Source organism: Pogona vitticeps, chromosome 7 (genome assembly GCF_051106095.1).
Source record: "Pogona vitticeps strain Pit_001003342236 chromosome 7, PviZW2.1, whole genome shotgun sequence".
In the NCBI taxonomy this organism is placed as follows: Eukaryota; Metazoa; Chordata; class Lepidosauria; order Squamata; family Agamidae; genus Pogona; species Pogona vitticeps.
This window is the reverse complement of record NC_135789.1, coordinates 32,016,546-32,037,561: the sequence shown is the minus strand read 5'-3', so window position 1 is coordinate 32,037,561 and position 21,016 is coordinate 32,016,546. Positions and strand designations below refer to the sequence as shown.

The 21,016-nt window shown below is 46.4% G+C and overlaps 1 protein-coding gene across 5 annotated transcripts; it reads left to right on the top strand.

Annotated features, from left to right (window-relative positions):
• The first annotated feature begins 6,858 nt into the window (after positions 1-6,858).
• LOC110087405 (transient receptor potential cation channel subfamily V member 2) lies at positions 6,859-19,607 on the top strand. Of its 5 annotated transcripts, none has more exons than XM_072978630.2 (19): positions 6,897-7,044; positions 7,200-7,276; positions 7,373-7,434; positions 8,368-8,556; positions 9,536-9,736; positions 10,577-10,710; positions 11,257-11,409; positions 11,994-12,134; positions 12,491-12,789; positions 13,241-13,417; positions 13,884-14,042; positions 14,987-15,082; positions 15,504-15,574; positions 15,997-16,162; positions 16,558-16,624; positions 17,304-17,611; positions 17,842-17,963; positions 18,679-18,773; positions 18,896-19,607. In XM_072978630.2, the coding sequence occupies exons 5-19, from the start codon at positions 9,552-9,554 to the stop codon at positions 18,988-18,990; spliced, it is 2,268 nt and encodes a 755-aa protein (XP_072834731.2). In that variant the 5' UTR covers positions 6,897-7,044; positions 7,200-7,276; positions 7,373-7,434; positions 8,368-8,556; positions 9,536-9,551; the 3' UTR covers positions 18,991-19,607. The 5 variants fall into 5 exon arrangements, with proteins under 5 accessions (XP_020664737.3, XP_072834731.2, XP_072834732.2 ...); XM_072978631.2 differs by having other exon boundaries at positions 6,912-7,029; XM_020809078.3 differs by lacking the exon at positions 7,373-7,434 and having other exon boundaries at positions 6,859-7,044.
• The last annotated feature ends 1,409 nt before the right edge of the window (positions 19,608-21,016 follow it).

Below are 21,016 nucleotides of genomic sequence, written 5' to 3'. Positions count from 1 at the left end.
AATGAATGAGAACCATGTTTTGCCCCTGCCACACCCGTCCAGTATTAAAATGAAAAAACAACAACACGGTAATTGAAAGAACAAGTTAGCTATGTTCATTTCAAAAGCTCAGGGCTCACAAACCCCGAACACAAGCTACAGCGCCTTACTTTGAGTAGGATCATGGACTGGGAAGAGGTCCTCATCCTCTCTGTGCAGCTGTCCATTTAGTTCTTCAAAGAAATGTTTTCTTATCGTATCTTGGAAGGCATGGACGGACAACGACGGCCCTCCAGTCTTCGGTGTCGCTTCCAACTCTGTCATCTAGGGCAACGGGCAGACAAACCAGCGTTTGCTTGAGGATAGTTGGAATGGGTGAGTATTGGTTTTCCTTTCAGGAAATCCACATTTTTTTTAAAAAAGGCAGGAATTGTAAATATTAAGAAAAGATAGAGATGCAAACAGAGAAAATCTCACTCAATAGTAGATTTGGGGAAAATGTTATAAAAAGTAGGTCATACATTTCCTGATGGAAACAGGAAAATAATCACAACGCACATCACTCTTGATTTACCTAGTTTAGCACTGCTGACTGTAACTGGTGACAGCTTTCCAGGGGTTTAAAACAGGTGCTCTTTTTAAACTCAGCCTAAATGCTTTTAAACTCAATCTGCCACAGATTGAATCTAAGCCTACGGCTATACAGAGCGGTGGATTTGCTCCTGTCCTAGGCCAGAGGAAGGCGCTAGGCCTCATCGTTCTCAATAAAGGCTTAAATACAAACGTAAGTAATTCCTCTCGTGCAAAGTTATACCATCTCAGGATTGCATAATCAGCTCACGGGTTTCCAGTCAAGTCAATACGGTTCGGTAAACATTCAGACCAAACCCAGCTGCTTTTGATTGTGCCTTGTTGTATTTTACGGTTAGCTTTGGTTTGGTTGACCTCTTGCCTTCCGTGACGAAGAGGGTGTGAGATATTGCGATCGAAAGCCTGAACTATTTAAACAAGAAATATGTACTGGTACGGCTAGAACCCCGTGAGCTGTTTATGCAAAGCGATCCTTGTGAAAAACTGGGAACTCTCATCTCAGGAATGTTTAGAGGGGCTGGTGACAGGAGCTGTCCATGGTATCAGGGAAAGGTCTTTCTCTTTTAGCTGAAGAGGAAACTGTGAAGTAAGCTCTAGCTGCTAACCACAAGATTCTAGTCCTCATCGTCCTGGTTAAATAAAGGCAGTGCATGTGGGAACGGATTGCAAGGCTTCGCTTAGAGCTGGGTGAATTAAGTCACGGCATGGGTCTGTCTCCAACTCCGCTACCTTGAGCCTCTTTCTTGACAAAAGGTCAGAACCTAATTAAAATTTATCAAGTTTAATTGTGCAGGCTGCCTAGAAGTACCTCTTCATGGGGGTCAGGCAGAGTCTTTTCCTAGCCAGTACTGAACCGAGGGGTTTGGAATCAAATTCAGGGTCGACCGCTAAGCTTCTGCCATTTCCCTTCTCCTCATGCGCAGAAAGGCAGTCAAAAGGGTCTCTCTCAAAAACGAGTTCCATTCTCTCTCTTCTTTTGTACCCATGCCATGTTATCCCAGCCCTGAAGCACCACCAATCCATGAAACCACTGCCATCTTACGATACTCTAAAGGGAAGGGTTTTTACGTACGGATCGGCACTCAAGCAGCTGGCCTTTGAGCAGCAGGAGAAAAACTGTCGCAAATACTGGGATGCCGTTATAGGACGGCTGCTCGAGTCCCAGAATAATTTGGTCCCAGATGTACAACAAGGTGTCCATTTGCAAATAGCCTACAAAAAAGAAAAAAAAATGTGTGTGTTGTGAGACACAATTCTTCCTCTAGAAAACAGGCACATGCTGCAGAGAAGAGCCAGTGTGGTAAAGAGGTTAAAAAATGGTAATTCAATTTGGCAACTGTCATCCATGGGTTAGTTATACCACTGGTTCTTAACCTTGGGTTACTCAGGAGTTTTGGACTGCAACTCCCAGAAGCCTTCACCACCAGCTGTCCTGACTGGGGTTTCTGGGAGTTGCAGTTCAAAAGCATCCGAGTAACAGAGGTTAAGAACCACTGAGTTACACTATGTCTTGACTACCGCAATGTGCTTGCCCTGGGACTGCCCTTGGAGACGGTTTGGAAGCTTCAGCCGGTGCACCAGGGGCCATCGAGGCTACTAAGCGGTGCAACAAGATGATATGAACTCATGACTGAAAGACCCAGCTCTGGTTGCCCTTTGCTTATGGGGTGCACTGGGAGGTGCTGGTTTTAAGCACCAATGCCTCTCTCTCTCTCTCTCTCTCTCTCTCAATATATACAGGCCTTTTTCCTGCTTTGTCCAGGGGGAATCTTACCAACGAACAGAGTGCTGAGAGGTACTTGGAGCAGACGTCTGACACCTTTTAGGAGGGCTTCCCGGGAATCTTGGCCTGCAAAAAAAAGCAACAGATGAAATATTTTGCTTCCCACAGTAGATAAAAGAGAAAGAGCATGTTTCTCGGGTGGTGTGGAAATTTCCACTCAAGTAGGAGGCGTACCTGAAACATGCCGCTTGTAGCCCAAAAGGCCGGGTTTTCACAGCAACACGTGGCCAAATTGGCGGGTTTAAAAAAATTATTGTTCCGAGTCACTCCAAAGCAGAATTACCTGGTTGTATATAAATGCTCTCCAGGAACCTGGTCAAATCTCCATCTGTTTGCTCAAGGAGCAAAGCAGCCTTTCCCACCACACTGGTCTGTTTGGGATCCTAGGCAAACACATTTGAAAAAGAAGTCAAATTGTACCGGGTGGAGGAGAGGAGAAGGGATGGCCACTGGACATCCTATGAGATTCATGGCTTGGGGGCCACTACAACCCTGATCTCCCAAATCTGCATGAAGGACTCTACCCATTGCACCACATTACTGATGGCATGAATGGCTTTAATTGGTTATTTTTCACTGTAAATGCCAAGGACTGGTCTGATGATGTTCTGTGCCTAAAGCAAGTGCTCGGACACTGTTCCTTTTCTTTCCCTGGGGGCTTTACAAAGGCGAGACCGGCATACGCTAAACCTGGGAACAAAGAAATCTTACACAGTCCAGCCGTAGCTTCATGAATGTCACAAATTCTTCAACCAGGAGGGCAGAAACCGAGTCTACGGAGACGGTGGGGGAAGCCACGTCCAAAAGGACATGCAGGAGGAGCACCGGCAGATAGTAAACTCGGTCCTGAAGAGGCGTGGACAGACCCTGAAGCTTGTGGTAGTAAGAGAGCACATTCTTCAAGATCCTCGGTGCAGCTGAGCAAAGAGGCTTCCCTGAGGGTACAACAGCAACAATAATAATACAGTAATAGGTCTTTCGTTCAAACTTGTGATCTGTTCTAGAATACCACACAGCGCTGTTATCATGATAGAACAGATATAAACGTGGATGAATTAATGGATTTGTTCATCCTATTTTTTTTAATTTTTATTTTATTTATTTTTTTTGCTAGAGGAGGTGCCATATTTTACCTCAGGCACCTCAGACGTCGGCCGCCTTGGGTCCTTTTAAGGAGAATGGCCCCCCACCTCAGGCCGTTTGGTTCAAAGGGGCCTCTTTTTCAGGATGGCCGAGGGAAGGAAAACGAGGAGCCCCCCTCCCCTGCCCTTCCTAGGCTCGCCCTTCCCCACCGCCCGCCGGCCCGGCCAGGTCGGCCAGGCCAGGCTTATGGGAGGCGAGTTTCCTCTCTTTCTCTTTGATTTTGGGGGGACCGACCCACCCTCACCCCCTCGGGGTGCCGTCGTCCTCCCGCCCTCCCTCCGTCCAGCCCCCCTTCGGCCATGGCCCTCCTCGGATGGCCTTTCCTCCCTTTTCCTCCTTCTCCTCTGGCCTTTCCCCTCAAAGAAAAGGGCCGCAACCTCGATTGCCACAACACTTTCTCTTTCCCTTTTCCTGTCAGCCTTCTCTCATTCTGCTATGCTAAAAAAAAAAAATCTGTTACACCCTATCAAGTTTTATGCACATTTCTCCTAACATATGCATTTTGGCTACACAATGGTGCCTGGCCATTATCCAGGATCAATGGGGATGATGGGGCAAGAGTCCTGTAGCATGTAGAGGCCCATGAGATACTGGACATTAAACCAGCATCCAGACACACACACACACACACACACACACACACACACACACACACACACACACACACACACACACACACACACACACACACACACACACACACACACACACACACACACACACACACACACACACACACACACACACACACACATATTTATCATGGGAGGGGAAGGTTCCCGAGTCATCTGGGCTTCTGAGCATGGCCAGAGTGCCTTTCCCTGGCCCCAGGGCCACTGGGACCAAGAGGCTTCCCTGAGGGAACAACAACAACAACAATAGGTCTTTTGTTGAAACTTGTGATCTGCTCTAGAATACCACACAGTGCTGTTATCATGATAGAATAGATATAAATGTGGATGAATTAATGGATTCGTTCATTTTTTTTTCTTTTTTCTTTTTTTGCTGAAGGAGGTGCCATATTTTACCTCAGGCACCTCAGTCGTCGGCCGCCTCGGGTCCTTTTAAGGAGAATGGCCGAGTGAAAAAATAGGAATGAAGGGATCCATGAATCGATTTTGGGCCGGCCTGAGGGACCCTCCGCCTCAGTTTTGACCTGGGGGGGTTAGGCTTTTGTGTGGCCTCAGGCGGCAAAATGGCTGGGGCTGCTGGACCCTGTCCGGGTCTATGAAACTTTGCGCTGAGCCCTTGTGGCTCCCTCAGGGGGCGGGGATTCTGGGAGTGGTAGTCACCCAACCCAAAAAAGGAACGTTTCAAACCTCCCAAATGGAATTTCTATCAGTACTGTATAAATACGGCAGCCACTGTGGGATGGAGGAAATGAAGGAGCCATTAGCTTCCATTAAGTACCCTCGGCGTTTCCAGGAACCAGTTAATGGGCGCCTTGGCAAGAAAGGAGGCCCTCAGACACATTAAAAATATTGAGCATTAGAGAGGAAGACAAGGGATGATGGTGGCCAAAAAACGGTGGTGAAATAAACAGAGTTTCCTCACACATTTCACAGAAAATATCATTCCACCGTGCAAAATCAGCCGGAACAAGTGGAGATTTTTGAGATAGATAAGAGGACGAGACCTTTGGGTTTTTGCTTTATTGTTGTTGTAAACTGTAGTCATTTCTCATGCAAGACAACAGTTGGGAAATGTGAAAAACGAGGAGCTCGTTTTAAGGAAAGCAAGGTGATTTGGACGGTGCGGGAACGAGTCAAGTCTCACCGTGGCCGATGTTATCCCGTGCCATCGCAAACTTACACTCATGAGACAACAGGGCAAACATCCTTTTATACATGGCCCCAAACCAGAGACTGTATTTGGGCACAAGTTGTTGGCCTGGCAATGATATTCCGTTCCCCTCCTAGGAAGCATTTTTCTGTAAACAGTGACACTAGTGGCTTAATCCCAGGCTATAGGTAATGAACAACATGCTCATCATGACTAATCGCTAATAGGACTTGTGAGCCGAGGCTGGTAGAGAGTGAGGAAATGTAGAGGGGGATCTCAGCAGAGAAAATACAAGTTTTTACATTTTAGGGTGACCTAGGAAACCTTGGCTGATATTGAGACCACTGGGATGGGTTTTAAACATATGTATGTATTTGATCTCATCTCTCTCTCTCTCTCTCTCTCTCTGGATTCTTGTCCTGTACGTTTCGTTCTCCTGAACGGCCACATTTTGTCTCCAGAGGAGGATGTTTGCCAAGGGCACTGAAAGATAAATATGCAGGTGCCGCAAGACAGCCCAGCCTTTTGAGATGGGTGCCAGCTGTCAGTGGGCTGGTTTGCCAGGAATGGTTCGGAGGCATCCACCTGCAGGCGCCTCTCCTGATCCCATCTGGAAACCCAAGCGGGGAAATCCACGGTAGCCTTTTCTCGGGCGGTCTGTCTGTGGCTTGCAACAGTGACCTAGCAGAGTCTCCTGCACCACGGAAACTATTTGTTCCCAGAAAATTTTAGTTTTTCCCCCCATTGCACTTGGGAATGTCATCAGCATAGTTCGTCTCCACGTCTTCCTCTTGCATTTGGGTAAGCGAATCTTATCTCACCTTTTTGCAGAATTCATCTTTCTGCAAAAAGAGCTAGTTTTAAAATCTGGTTTTGATGGGAGCTCTTGTTTTCGTTCTCCCCGCCCCGCTCCCTTTCCTTTACTGAGCTTACATTGTCTCTTCGCAAGGACTCTTTTTGTAGGGACAAGGAGCTTTTACAGGTTTCTTTAGGACTAAAGGGCTAGCTTGGGAGCTGTTGTTGTTGGTATTGTTGTTGTTGTTATGTGCCTTCAAGTCATCCCCGACCCATGGCTCCCCTATGAATGACCATCTCCGAAATGTCCCGTCCTCAACAGCCCTGCACAGCTCTTGCAAACTCAAAAGTCATGGCTTCCTGAGGGAGTCAGTCCATCTAACATTCGACCTTCCTCTTTTAGGACAGCTTTAGTGTCAACATTTTTGCCTCCAGAGATAGTTCAGGCTTGATTTGATCTAGGACCCACTTGTTTGTCTTTCTGGCAATCTGAGGTATCCCCAAAGCTATCCTCCAGCACATTTAAAAAAAAGCAATCCCCCCCCCCCAATCAGCTTTTCTTTTTCACACCCATACCTGGTGATTGGAAATACGATAGCGTGGATGATCTTGGTTTTCATCTCGGCATGGAGAGGCTAATTTTTTTTTTTTTACTGAACATCTTCCCTGTCTGCACCACATGCTCTGTCTGCCAACATGGTGTTTTTTTCTGGGCTTCCTCTTTTATCTTACTCGAGGGTGAAGGGAGTCGATCTTTGCTATTTCAAGAAAATCGGTTCGACAAAGGGTGTTTCTGTGCCTCTGTGCCTTTTCCGCCAGCTGTGAGCTTGCAAAGCAACTTGTGATTAACACAAGGGGCAAAACCACAGGGTGGAGGAAGTTTCAGAAGAGGAAAAACTGAAACAACATTTTAGCCATAGAAGAAAATAAAGCCTCAATTTCTCAGCCAAGCAGAGGTAACACAGACAGAGGTTAGCAATGCTCTGGCATCTCCAAACTTTGGAGCGATGCTGAGATCCTCCATTGCGTCTCTAATACAAATTTAACTACCTCTGTGGGAACTTCTTCCGGCTTTTTTCATCCCCCACCCCTCCGAGTCTTAATATTTACACCACTTCTGTTTCAGGATCCATAGATCTTCTTTGGCTGTACCAAAGCCAGGTTCATTTTTAAAAAAATGCAGATTTGACCCATGCCATAAAGGTAAGATTTGTTTGATATAATTTTATGTGTCTCAGAGGCTTCGCCATGGCAAAAATTCAAGTTCTTAATGAGGCTGGACTTTGGCTGTCGTGCTAGGAGCTGAAATTCGGCATTCCGATTGCTTCCTGTAACAAAGCAGGACGAAACCCTGTTGTAAAGTAAGTACATCACTATCCATAGTGCTGGCCACACTTGGGGGGGTGGGAAGAGTGTTGTTTCTCAAGTTTTGAATGATCTATTTCCCCCTCTCCTCCCTCTGGCTTTCTTGGACTAAATGGTGGAGGCTTAATTTAGGATAGACAGTGGATGACGGGTATAATTTCAAATGCTAAACCCTAAGCAAGAAATGGGTAGATTTAAGAGAAGAGAGTACTTAAGAGCATGTGCAGAATGCTACTGCCACTGGAATGAAGAAATTGGTTTACTTAGCTCATAAGGTGTGGTTTTAAAGAGGAAAATTGCTGCCCATATAGATTGAGTAACCCTATGGCAAGCTGGTACAAAAATATGGAGAAACCAGATCTATTGGATTTCATCCTTTTTTTAACCCCCAACTTCATTATATTTCTCTTCCTCTTTTGTCTCCTTCTGTACTGTAAGGCTTTAGGCAGTGGAGGTCAACTTTTGTGGCCCTACAGATGTTATTGGAATACAAATCCCATTATTCCTTGCCAATGAGGCTGTTGGCCATAGCTGATGAAAACTGTAGTCCAGCAACACTGAGAAGGACATAAAATAGCTCCCTGGATCTAAGGGAAGGGGCCTTCTCGTTGCTTTCCCTCCAGGAAAGTAAAAATTGTAGCAGTAATAATGACAACAACAATAATATTTTTTCATACAGAAAAGAGTTTGGGGAGGTGCATCTGTTTGTGGTTGGCCTTTTTGTTGTTGTTTTAGAACAGAGCTGGGTTTAATTCACAATGAAACAGATTAAAAATTAAAGTATTGCCTCCTTTCCCACATTTCCCGACTAGCTGCCATTGAGTCAGTCCTTACCCTTTAAATTTTTTCTTCCAAGATTACTCTACTGTCGATAATGCATAATATGATGGTTTTTCCCCCCTCTTGTTTTTAATGGATAAATCCATTAGCTTATGCTTCTTGGGAGAACCACTCTATTAACTGGGTTCCATCTTCCAGCTCCAGCCTCTTTATACAGTGTTGATTTACGCATGGCGAATCCTGCGGCATGAGGCAGCTCAGGAGAAGTCCTAACAGATTTCTCTGCAAGAGGAAAGGTCCAGCTCATTTAGCTGAAGAAACCTGCACCATTTTGTATGGTAGGTTGCCCAAAGCTGTTTCCTAACATATAAGCTTCTGAATTTTTGGTTTCTTTAGTTTGGGATTCGTACGGTCTGGGAAACGAGGTGGGCGGGGGAGGGACCACAGATTAGAGCCATACAGACAATGAAAGATGGTTTTTTGGACAGTTATTGGAATAATATATGTGTCTGTGTCATCTTTTCCAAGATTATTTCGGACTATGTGGCTAGTGACACTGTTGCAATGTTGGGTTTAGTTATTGAATATTTTGGTGCGAAAGACTGCATCTCTGTGCGGGGAAAGCTAGGAGCTGTAATCCACTTGGCAAGCCCAGCTATTATTTAATCGTTGCAATTATTATGAGTGGGCTGGATCGCTCCGTGGTTTAAGTATCATGGCCTCCGTGGGGAGAAGAGCCAGCCTCGGTGGCCTTGGGCAAGCCGCACAGTCTCAGGGCCCGTGTAAAACCCTGAAAAGATTCACCAAGATTCCGAATTGACTCGACACATGATTATTACTCATCGTATTTTGCACCTCTGCTAATGGCACGCATGGTTCTTCCTGCCTCCTCACTTCATCCCTTACAACACGCCAGTGAGGCAGGCCAGCCTGGGGAAAAGGAGAGACCAGCAGGAAGGGGCCCAGTCAGTTTTCAAGGCCAAGGTATTTCCAACCCCAATCCGAAAGTTTAACCATTGCTCTGCGCTGCTTTATGAGTACTATTTTCAGAAGAGGTGGAGATAATAGGTTAGAAGTCCGAATGGTATCGATGGAGCAGGACTGGAAAGAAATGGGTTCTAATCCTTCCCCTGGCCAGGAAATTCAGTAGGAGACCTTGGGGTCAGGTACATACTCTCAACGTGTCCCGCCTCACAAGGTTGTGGTTGCTATAAAAATGGGACAGAAAAGAAAGCCAGTGCAGATAGCTGAAGTGCAAATAATCTATTTTGAGGTATTTCCCATGATCCACAAATTCTTCTGTCCTTTTCTTTCCAGCATCTTTGACTGGAGGATGGAGGGGAACCCGCTGAGGCTTGAGACCTATGATGGCTCAGACAGTGACCAAGAGGCAGCTGAGAAGTTGGATGATGGAGCAGACATGGAAAGCCCCCGGCCCTTTGACACCTCTTTCCAGAAGGAGGAGCAGCCTTCCCCAAGTATCAAGTTCAACATTCACTATGCACAGGGACACAACAAGTAAGGAGACGTCTTTTGGGGAGAGATAGTCCGCAAATTTCTGAGATGTCACACTTCCCCCCCCCATTTGAAAATGCAAGAAGGCGTTCCAATAATGAGTCAGAGATAACGTAATCACTTTTAACACCTTGTTTTTCTTTCAAAAAAGAATGTGGTCATAATGAACTTGCATTTCAAAAGTTAATGCAACCAATGGAAAAAATATGGCTTTATTTCCCTTGTAAGTGAAATTTTCTCATTTCTAATATTTCAGGGCATTTTTTTTTCACACACAATGTCTTGTCTCTCTAACACAGAGTAAAACAATACGTAAACAGAACAAGCTGAAAAGAAACTGGCTAGAATCAGCACTGGTTCTATCCTTAGGCAGAGTGAGGTGGCTACTGGTTATTTATTGGCCCTGATCTAGAGACGGAGTGGTATTGGTGAGATACTCTGCCTCTAGTACCACAATAACTGGGATGTTTTTTTAGCCTTAGAATGTGCCTCAGGCAGCAGAATGTCTTGGGTGAGGACTGGCTGGTGAATGGGAGGCACAGGTAGGAACGTGAGGGCCACTGGGGAGTCCAGGTTAGAACCTCAGACTCAGAAGACCCATGTTCGAAACCTGACATAGCTGGGAATCTCATTCTACCTTCAGGGGACATGGATCCATGATCTCAACCTGTTCTACCTCCCAAGGTCGTTGTGAAGGGTAGGGAGGAAAACCATCAGCTCCAGGAGGGAGAAGCTGGTTACACACTTCAGATGGAGGGCTGTTCTTCCTAAAGGGGAGATGGATGGCAATGCCTGGCTCTTGGATTGGGCTGGCGTTGGTTTATTTTTGTGCTTCTTCCACAGGCCCAAAGACCCGAATCGCTTTGGCCGAGACCGCATCTTTGGTGCCGTCACGAGGGGGAATCCCAAGGAGCTGGAAGGCTTGAAGGAGTATTTGCTGAAAACGTTAAAGTTCCTCACTGACTCCGAATTCACAGGTAGCTGCTCTCCGGCCTGTTGTCAGGGCTAATCCTGACAACTCGTGGAGGAAACAGGCAAGCTTTCGGGGCTTCACAGAACTGTTGGCCGTGTCGCTGAGGGCTAGCAGGATGCCTGGCCCAGAAGTCAACAGTTAGGGGAGACTTTGGGGAAGAAAAAATAATGAAACAGAGCAATGCGGTGTGGTGTGGGTGTAGTTCTTATGCTATTTGTCACAAATAAGAAAGTTCTGCAGCTCAAAAGGAAGCCGCTTGGCTTCTTCTCCAAAAGGGGAGCATAGCTGTGTTTTGGACTACAACTCCCACAATCCGCAAGTGGCCATGCTGTGGGAGACTAGGATTGATAATCGAATGTGATAATTTACCTACAGCCTGGCCAAACTTTTCCATGCTCTTTTTTTATAGTTTAAGATGAAGGAAAATATTTCCTAGCCCTCTGAAATAACCCCTGAAATGGGGACCTTCTCTATGCCAAGCTCTAGAATCAGTTTCTTCCACAACAGATGGCCGGAATTTGCACTGAAATTTGTTTTTTTTTTTCCCCAGATGGAAAAACAGGCAAGACTTGCTTGATGAAAGCCCTGCTGAACTTAAAAGATGGAGCGAACCCCACCATCCCTTTGTTGCTGAGCATAGACGAGGAGACGCAGAACCCCAAACCCCTCGTTAATGTTCCTTGCAAGGATAACTACTACAAAGGTAAGAACATCTGTGTTTCGTTTGCAGATGAGCAAAAATTAGAATGAAGCATTTCCAGGCTAGTTACACTCAGGTTTTGCCCTCTAGATCAGTTCTCTGTCCTCAAGCCAATCATTCTGCTATGCTAAAAAAAAAAAAAATCTGTTACACCCTATCAAGTTTTATGTACATTTCTCCTAACATATGCATTTTGGCTACACAACTTTGCTCCATGGAATCAATTCTGCCAAGCTGTTCTGCTGATCAGCGTCTGCCCAGTCAATGCTACTCGTACACAGTCAAGCAGAAAGCTCTGTCTTCTTTGATTCCGCAAAGTCTGTTAAGTAATTAAGGAAATGAATATCGAGCGAGCCAGCAGTGTTTTAAAATCAAATGCCTGCTTAGCTGTAAATAGCTCTGAATTATCCACTTCTGCTATCAAGATGGTTTTGGGAGGGCTTCCTTAGAAAATACTGCATTTCTCAAGCATACCTGGAAGTTGGGTCATTCCCATATATGTTTCTCAACATATGTGGGAACTGGGCTTCTTTACCAGGTGCTTGTCTTGTGATACATGCTGCTCATGCTGGCGTTGTTTTCCCCAGGCCACACAGCTCTCCACATTGCCATCGAGAAGAGGAATCTCGGTTTAGTGAAGCTGCTGGTGGAGAACGGGGCAAACGTCCACGCCAAAGCTTGCGGCATGTTTTTCCAGCAGAGGAAGAAAGGGGCGTGCTTCTACTTCGGTAAGCTCGCTTTACAAGCAGAAGGAACCTTAACTGACAACGCGTGGCTTTCTTAAATTTAGGTGTTGTTGTTTTAAGTCTGTTCCGGTGGTCTAGCATTCTGAAAAGAAGCAGCACAGAAGGAAAAGGGGAGGAGGAGGGAAGAGGAAAAAAGGAGTGTCTAGTCTGTCAATGGCACTGGTGGAATGGACTCGCTTCTCACGTCACATTTCTCTCCTGCAGACTGTATGAAAGGCAGTGAGCAGATAAATGAAGGAAAAGACTTCAAGAAAGGAGTATTTTTGTCATGTAGGTGGAATTTTCCTTTTCCAATTCTGATCTCTTTCTCTCTCTCTCTCTCTCTCTCTGTCCTCCAGGTGAGCTCCCCTTCTCCTTAGCCGCTTGCACAAACCAGCCAGAGGTGATGGACTATCTCCTGCATAATCCTCACCAGCAAGCCAGGCTGACCGAACAGGATTCTCTGGGCAACACTGTCCTGCACGCGTTAGTGACAGTGGCTGACAACACTGAGAAAAACACAGAGCTGGTCATCAAGATGTACAACATGATCCTGATGGAAGGTGCCAGGATCAACCCAACATGGAAAATGGAGGAAATTGTCAATAAGGAAGGGCTGACCCCTTTGAAATTGGCCGTCAAGACTGGCAAAGCAGAGGTAAATCAGGAGGCATCCATTCTTTTGTCAGTTCTGGTCTGACAAAAGCCTGCCTAACATTAATGCAAGAAGACACATCTTTTGCTTTGTATTCCTCTATCAAGCAGGGGATTGGATTTGTTTTTCTTATAGACCCCTTCTAACGTCATGATTCTAGGATTAGACTGATTAATTTTTTGGCAATCAGACCTGCAGGACATTATTTACATCCCAATAATCAACTTTTTAATGTGCTTTTACAACCAGATATAATTCAGTACTTGATGGAGCACTTCTTCTAGATACAAGATCAGTGCACTCTCTAATTTGCTGTGTGAAATAAACCATCTGCTCATTGCTACTAAGTGAGTTCTGAGATATTTAAGATCAGGGGCTTCTTCCATTTGTGCCTCGGCCTTCATCCTATGTAAGCTACCCTACAAACTGATCCACTTTTTCTGTTCTCCACTAGATCTTCAAGCACATGATTCGCCGGGAGATCAAAGACCCTGATTTTCGGCATCTTTCACGCAAGTTCACTGAATGGACATATGGTCCAATCCACATTTCTCTCTACGATATGTCCTTCATTGACAGCTATGAAGAAAACTCCGTGCTCGAAATCCTTGCCTATAGCAATGACACACCAGTGAGTTCTCAGCTTGCAAAACTAGCTTTAAAAAAGTAATTAATACCAGCTTAAAAGCCCATAAAATATTACCATGATGGTTACACGTTTAAAAAAACACCTCTGCATTTTTACTGTTTTTCAAAAAAAGGGCTAAAATATTTAATTATGGGTAACTTTTTCTACTTCCTCATTTAGGCTACATTCCTATAACTGTGAAAGTAACTAGAACAGTTAGAATTACAGTGCACTATCCTCCATTAAGTTTCAAATGTGGCACAATTTGTTATTATTTGTTTACTTATTTTGAAGTATTTATACCCTGCCTTTCTCCTCAAGAAGATCCAGTTTGCAATAGTAAAACAAATCATGTTTAGTTTGTTTACATCAAGGGGTTCTAGAACCATGCCCTCTGGAAAGCTCATGATATACGATTTTGAATTCTCTCTCTCTCTCTCTTTCTCTCCCTCCTTCCTGAAACTCTTAGAATCGGTACAAAATGGTGGTTTTAGAGCCAGTGAACAAGCTACTCCAGCACAAATGGGACTCTTTTGCTGCTCGGAGGTTTTATCTCAGTTTTGCCTGCTACGTGATGTTCTTGATCATCTTCTCAGCTACTGCTTACCACTGGCGCCTGGATGGGAAGGTACCAAAGGCTGCTTTAGCATTCTGTGTGTGTGCACGTGCACGTGTGCATTCATGACCAAGTGTGTTAGACTACAAGGCCTATCCTCCCCAGCCAGCCTGGCCACAGCAGCAGTTGTCACCCAGCCCATTTGGAGGGCTCCAGTTTGGAGTGAGGTCTGCATAGCGCCTGTTTTACCCTATCACAACAGGATTGGTATGCCGGGCAACACAGCGTATCTCAGGCAGAGAAGTATTGCTCCCACTGCCTGCCACCTGATCTTTCCTTTTGGAGATACAGGGATTGAACTTGGGGCTTTCTGCAAGCAAACTGAATTTTTCAGTCACTGAGGCTTGGTGAAGTAAGGTTCTAGTCCTCATGGTTCACAATCCAGGTAGAACCATGGATTAAAGTGAGACCCCTGACGCTGTGCGTCTGGCTTCGCATTGTCTGCCCTGACTGGGAGCCACGGCTTTCCCAGGGTTGTAGGCAAGGAGTTCTTTTCCCTCCACTCTCTCTGGAGATGATGGGAACTGCACCAGAGACTATGGTTTACATTAAAACCAAGTGGTTTTCCACTGCTTTATGGCTTCCTGGAAAGCAGGTTAATTTCAGGAGGGGCAGAGCCTCAGCGACGTCAGAACGTGGTGATAAGGTCCAAACGGCAGCCTCCGGGGTGGTGGTGGTGGTGGCACATTCTAAAAGCAAAGAAGGAGAAGCAAAGAGGGAAGGAATCATTAAATCGATCTTTCTCTGTCCCTTAACAGAGCCTCCATCCTATTGCATGAATTGGGACATCTCACCACCACCCCGAACCCCAATGCCTTCGTCCCTAGTGAGGGGGGGGATTCTTACGCTTTTCTGTTCATGCAGAGGTAGCCGTGTATGAGAGAGAGAGGATGGTTGTGAGGCTCGGGGTGTCTGGAGCAGTTTAGTCATCCCCACCCTGCTTTCTGTTTTCACAGCCCCCTTTCCCCATGACGCCATCCCCTGGGGACATATGGAGGCTCATCGGCCAGGTCATCGTCTTCTTAGGAGGCCTTTATCTCTTTTTGGCCCAGGTACCAGATTCCTCCCGTTGCTTCCGTTTAGCATGCATTTAAGAATTTGTGGACACAGTAGGGACCCCCTTATCCACAGGATCAGTATCTCTTGATTCGCTTATCCACCGCCTGACAATATTAAAAATATTAAAAGAAATCCCCTCAAATACATCCATTTAATGACAGAGTTACCAAAACTGGTCACTAGATGGAGCCAGAGATCATGCTATTAAACTAGCATTTTTTTCTGCCTTTTTTGGCATCCTTTGGGTGGGGGAGGGGGGAGAGGCTTGGAACTGATTCCCCATGGATATGGGGTCCTACTACACATCCCGCTTATTAGCGTACTTCCCAGCATATTATCTCTTTTCATTATGCAAAATCATTGCTGCTGCAGCTCACCCTTCTAATGGTGGTGTCCCTGCTCATTCAATTTTAGAGCGTTTACCTGTGGAGGAGGCGCCAGTCCTGGAAGAGCCTGCTGGTGGATGGCTGCATTGAATTTTTTATGTATGTTGTAACGGGGAGGGGGACAGGAAAACCTGTTTGCATTTCAGAGATGTAATTCAGGCAAGAAAAGTAAAACGTGCCCCCATTTTAACAACCTAAAAACTGTAAAAAATACATATCATATTAGGCATCCTTCAGTCTCAAGAGACTATGGTAGCGTGCTCTGGATCGAAGACTTGGGACAGCATCTAGAGTGGCTGAGAAGGGCAATTCGAGAGTGACCATCCCTTCCACACTGAAGGCAAATACAGTCTGTCCCCTGCCCAGCTCCCTGGTTTGGCTGGTTTCGGGACTGCCTCTTTGCCTAAATACATATATTAGTGCACTAAAACTGAAGGGTAGCTTTGAAAACCCAGGGGTGTTTTCCCTCCAGTCCTACTATCTGAAAGCCGTCGCTTGTCCTCCTCCTCCTGTTCTTTCAGATTTGTGCAATCGGCTGCCTTGCTGCTTGCGGCTGTGACCTACCTCGCAGGGTTGGAAGAACACGTGATTTTTCTGGTTTTCTCTCTGCTGCTGGGCTGGGTGAACGTCTTATATTACACGCGTGGCTTTCAGCAGATGGGGATCTACATTGTCATGATACAGAAGGTGAGTCTTGAGATGGGGGGGCTTTGTCCCCCAAAATATATATCTCTGACCCAAGAGTCTCTCCCACATCATCCTGCCTTCATCTGTTCAGAGGTTATTGGCATGGAATAGACCAGGAGTGGTCAGTCCTGGTGAGTCTACTATGTAATCCTAGATCGCAGGGAAATGTTCCTGTTAGGTGACTATGAGCGCTCCTACTTTAAAACAACAACAACAAAAAGGGGTGGGGGGCTTTTAGGGCCACACTGCTTCATCTGATCAGATCTACGGAGGGATGAGAATCATGGAGTTAGCAGGAGCTTTAGCTGAGGGGGGAGAGAATGGCTTCCTATGTCTACAGCAACTGAACACTTCGTGGGGGTCTTTAATCTTCTCTGCTGGGTTTTCCCTTGCAGGCCATCCTGAGGGACCTTCTCCATTTCATCATGGTCTATGTGATCTTCCTCTTTGGTTTTGCAACAGGTGAGTTTCCACTTTTGCTAGCAGGAAAAGCACCGACTGTCCAGTTATGGATGGCTTCAGCAGGTTGTTAGCTTCGTTTCAACATTTGGAAATGTTCTCTCTCTCTTTTTCGACTCCTAGAATCCTGCACCATGCTCTCTGGGGTTATCTGGAGATTATAGTACAGCAAACTAAAAAGAACATTTCTAGGGTGTTCTCATAAGTAACTGCCTAGGCTCTGCTCAGGTCAGAGGTGGGTGGCCATGACATGGAAGCCTTTGTAGGTGGCTGAGGTCACATAAACAATGGAGGGGGAATGATTGCTTCCATATGTGTTTCTTGAGGCCATCTAGATGGCTGCTGTGGAAACACAACGCTTCTTGGTGTGATCATGGAAGAGTGCTTTTGTGAGTTGGTGTGCGGTACTGTCTAGGGCCAATAGGTCCTGAGCCGAGGCAAATGTTTGAGAATCAAAGGCACTTTTAAAAGCAGCAAATAACAGAATTGAAGATTAGCCCAAGGCTTTGTGGGGATTTGAACACAAATCCCATCAAGCTCAACATCCCGACCACGACACCATACAGTCTCTCATGCCATGAGCGTCCACCATCTGCCCAGCCCTGCCTTAAAATAATTTTTTTAAGAAACGAAGGAGGTTCTGCGAGGGGCTCCAGGCTGAAGGTTCATTTCCTCCTTCTAGCCCTCATCATCCTCACTGCAACAACCCCTCAGTTGGCCCAGAACAGCTCTGCCCCCCTCGATGGTGACGACAAAGGCCCAGCCATGTACACGGGGCTCTTCAAGACCTCTCTGGAGCTCTTCAAGTTCACCATCGGGATGGGCGACCTGGAATTCCACGAGCACGTGAGGTTCAAGTACTTTGTGATGCTGCTCCTCCTCCTATTCGTCATCTTCACCTACATCCTCTTGCTGAACATGCTGATCGCCTTGATGAGCGAGACGGTCACCAACGTCTCTGGATACAGTCAGAGTGTCTGGAAACTCCAGGTGACGCCGAGGGCCCGGCTGGGTCAGCAGGGTCTCCCCCCCTTCCCTTGAGACTGGGTGCGCCTCCTGTCATGGGGGAAACCTTGTGCAATGTCACAGGGAAACCCCCCCTCTCAGCAGGATGTCCTATGGGGCGATACTTCAGTGCCAATTGCAAAAATAGGGTGTTTGTGCGGGACAATGTCTCTCCTGGAGAACTGGTGAGAAAGAGGTTGTTTTTCCGCTTGCAGAGAGCCATCGCTATTCTGGAGATCGAGAAGAACTGGGTCTGGTGCTGGGCGAAGCCACCGAGAGCAGGATACTTTCTGAACGTCGGCTCCGAAACCAAGAAAGATGAGAGGTGGCTTTTCCGGTGAGTAAGGGCTCACTAAGGGCCAGTGTCGATCGACAGAGTAGTTTAGTAGGATGATGCACGGCAAGTGAGGCTTGGCCGCACATATCTCTGCATGAGGTGATTCACAGGGCCATTTGTAATTTTTTATATGAAACCTCTGCCCCAAAGACCTTACAGAATAGAAACAGAAGGAGGAATAGAGGTAGCAGAAGATGTCTGGACTTCTTCAGTTATGCTTGGTTCATCTTAGTCATTGTTAAAGCAGCTTCCCACAACCTAGGCCCTCCCGATCAATTGGACTACCACTCTCATCATCCCCAGGCACCATGGCCAATGGGGAATGTAGTCCAGTATTCTGGGCAGCATAAAATTGAAGAAAACTGCGGTCACATCTGGAGACATATACTCAAGGAAAGCTTGGAGCCCCTCTAGCAACAGATGTAGTTAGGGAATGTTATAAAATTTTGGGTCATGGATTTTGGGAGGTCTGGTCTAGGAATGCTGAAAATGGCTCCCCTCCTCCCCCAATGATTATTTCATCACCCAAAAGCCCCAGCCAGCATGACCATGAAGAAGGAGCAATGGCCTCTGTCATTCACAATATCGGGGGGAGGGGGGCAAGGTTCTCGACCCTTTGACACAATTTAGGCAATATACTATGTGTGCACTGTTAACACACCATGAAGGAGCAACACCCAGATGGTTCATTGTAACATCCGAACATGCTTTCTAGGGTGCAGGAGGTAAACTGGGTAGACTGGAAGAAAGAGGTGGGAGCCCTGAAGGAGGATCCAGCAGATGCCAACACTTCGAAGCCTGAACTTGAAGGTATTTTTACGTTGTTGTTGTTTGCAAATGGCTGCTTCATCCGTGGCACGTGGCTACTTTCTATATGTAAAGCCGTTCCTGTTTTGAGAGTCTCGATTCCTGTTTTGTGTCTCCTCTTCCAGCGCAGAGCATCCTGAGCCAGCTCTCGGCACGTATAATGGCACGAACAGCTACGCCAGAGGAGGACGAGATGCCACTGCATGACATCAGCCCCTGAGCGACACAAAACCACAGCAAGGCTGGGATGAGAGAAAGGGTACCGAATGACTCATTGCCACCAGTCTGAATTCTTGTGAAATCTGGCCTCATCCAGACCAATACCCGACTGGATGATACCGGGGATTTTCTCCCACCATCCAGATGACGCAAGGCTGAAATTGGGACCCATTGTTGCAAAAAATAAAAATCATGGCTTTGCAGGCTTTTCATGTAGCTTTTATGCTTAAAAAGAAAACTATAAGCTAACTAAGTGCAGCAGAGAATTTTAAATCGTTTTTTAAAAAAATAAAATTTAAGCCATTTCCTTTTAGGAAGCTGAATTCTTACAGAGAAGAGAAGTTGAGGTTTAGGAATAAGTGTGTGGACAGAAACCCCAGTAAGAGGAGGGGGATACTGCATCTGGATGAGACCACTTGGTCACTGTTGAGCTGCCTTTACTGAGCTAAGGATTGGGGAAATTTGCTTTTACATTAGGGGCAAAGCAATTATTTCAACACGGGATGGGGAAAATCTGTCATTTTTCCTTTGTCTCTCATTTTTTTTTAAATTTAAAGTTCTTTCTCTCTGGCATATGAAAAAAAATATGTGAAAGTTGGTAAATTCATCCAATATGTACTGAAATGAAATGATTCTGTTTGTACTGGCTGGGTTCAGGTGAAGGGGTGATTCCCAGTGAAAATTTAAGGGGAAGCGGGATGGGGGAACAGGACTGTCCACCTGAACTAAGGTGAGATTATGCCTTCGCCCTCCCCTTTGTACACATAAGCCCCTGCCTGTCCTTGAGCGCTCATGCAAAGATCTCGGGCCAGTTGCTTTTCTCATCCTGGCCCACCTCAGAGGGATGTCGTGCAGATAAAAGAGGGAGAAGGGAGAGAGTCCTTTATGCTCTCCTGAGCTCTGTGGAAATAAAGGAGGGTTATAAACGGAACATTTGACAAATACATACCTGTATTTGAAGTCTGGCTTTCGGCTCTTGCTCTTGTGCTCTTTCCTGTGAAGGAAGATACGCTTTGAGAAAAGATTGACACCTGTCTTTCCACAGTTCATGTCACTAGCTCTGAATCAGTGAGTTTTCCTGTGGGTTGATTCCACTCCCGACAAACCCCAGACCTCCTGCATTTATACAAATATAGGCCCAGATCCGGCTGCTTATGAACTGGGTGTGGAATAGCCCCTCTCGGCAGAGTTCCTTCTTCTTTCCCATGGCCGCCCCTCTGGACAAGCAGAAGAAATCCACCTTGTTTCCAGCAAAGCCGCCTCTCTTTGGCGCAGTGGTATTTCAGAGATCACCAGGGGCATATACAGAGTGCCCCAGCTGTGGAGCCTCTCCACTCTGCGGTGATGAGGAGGTCCTTGGCTCTTCAAGTCATGGAGCTAGAAAAGCGAAATCTCCACGGCCCCTTTCCACTTGGAAAATGTAAACACAAGCCCACCTACTTACCAAGTTTTGCAAGAGGGGGCTTCTCCCGGGTGTCTCTCCAGCATTTTGAGCTGGTGCAAGGTCAGGCCTGGTTTTCTCGGCAACGGCTCCGAGGCTGTGGAACTCCCTGCACCTTTATTTCCTCCTCGGGTGCTTGACTTGCTCTGTAAAGTCAGCTGCTCTTCTCAGAAGGTCGCGGCATCTCAGGAAGTGAGACCTGCTCTGAGGATAGAGACGTTCCTATGTGAGTTTTAAATTACGTTCGTGCCTTGGTGTGACATCAGAAGAGGCTCCTCGGTGGCTCAGCGTCAATATGAACCGCGCTGGATCCCACCGAAGCAGACCTGTTCCATCCAGCATAATGTGATGATAGACCCCTGCCGGTCCATGTTCCAGAAGCCAAGGGGTCTGGTCCAATCACAGGGACGCAGAGTCCTGTATTGCCCTGCGGGGCAATAATTTTCAAGGTGCGAGAGGTGCACAGGGGGCATTACCCATCAACAAAAGGGCAAGCGTGGGGGGTCTCAAGCCGGAGCATCTGGTGGCCCCAGAATAAGTGAGGGAATGAATCCCTTCCGGATGTTAGTCCAAACATGACAGGAGC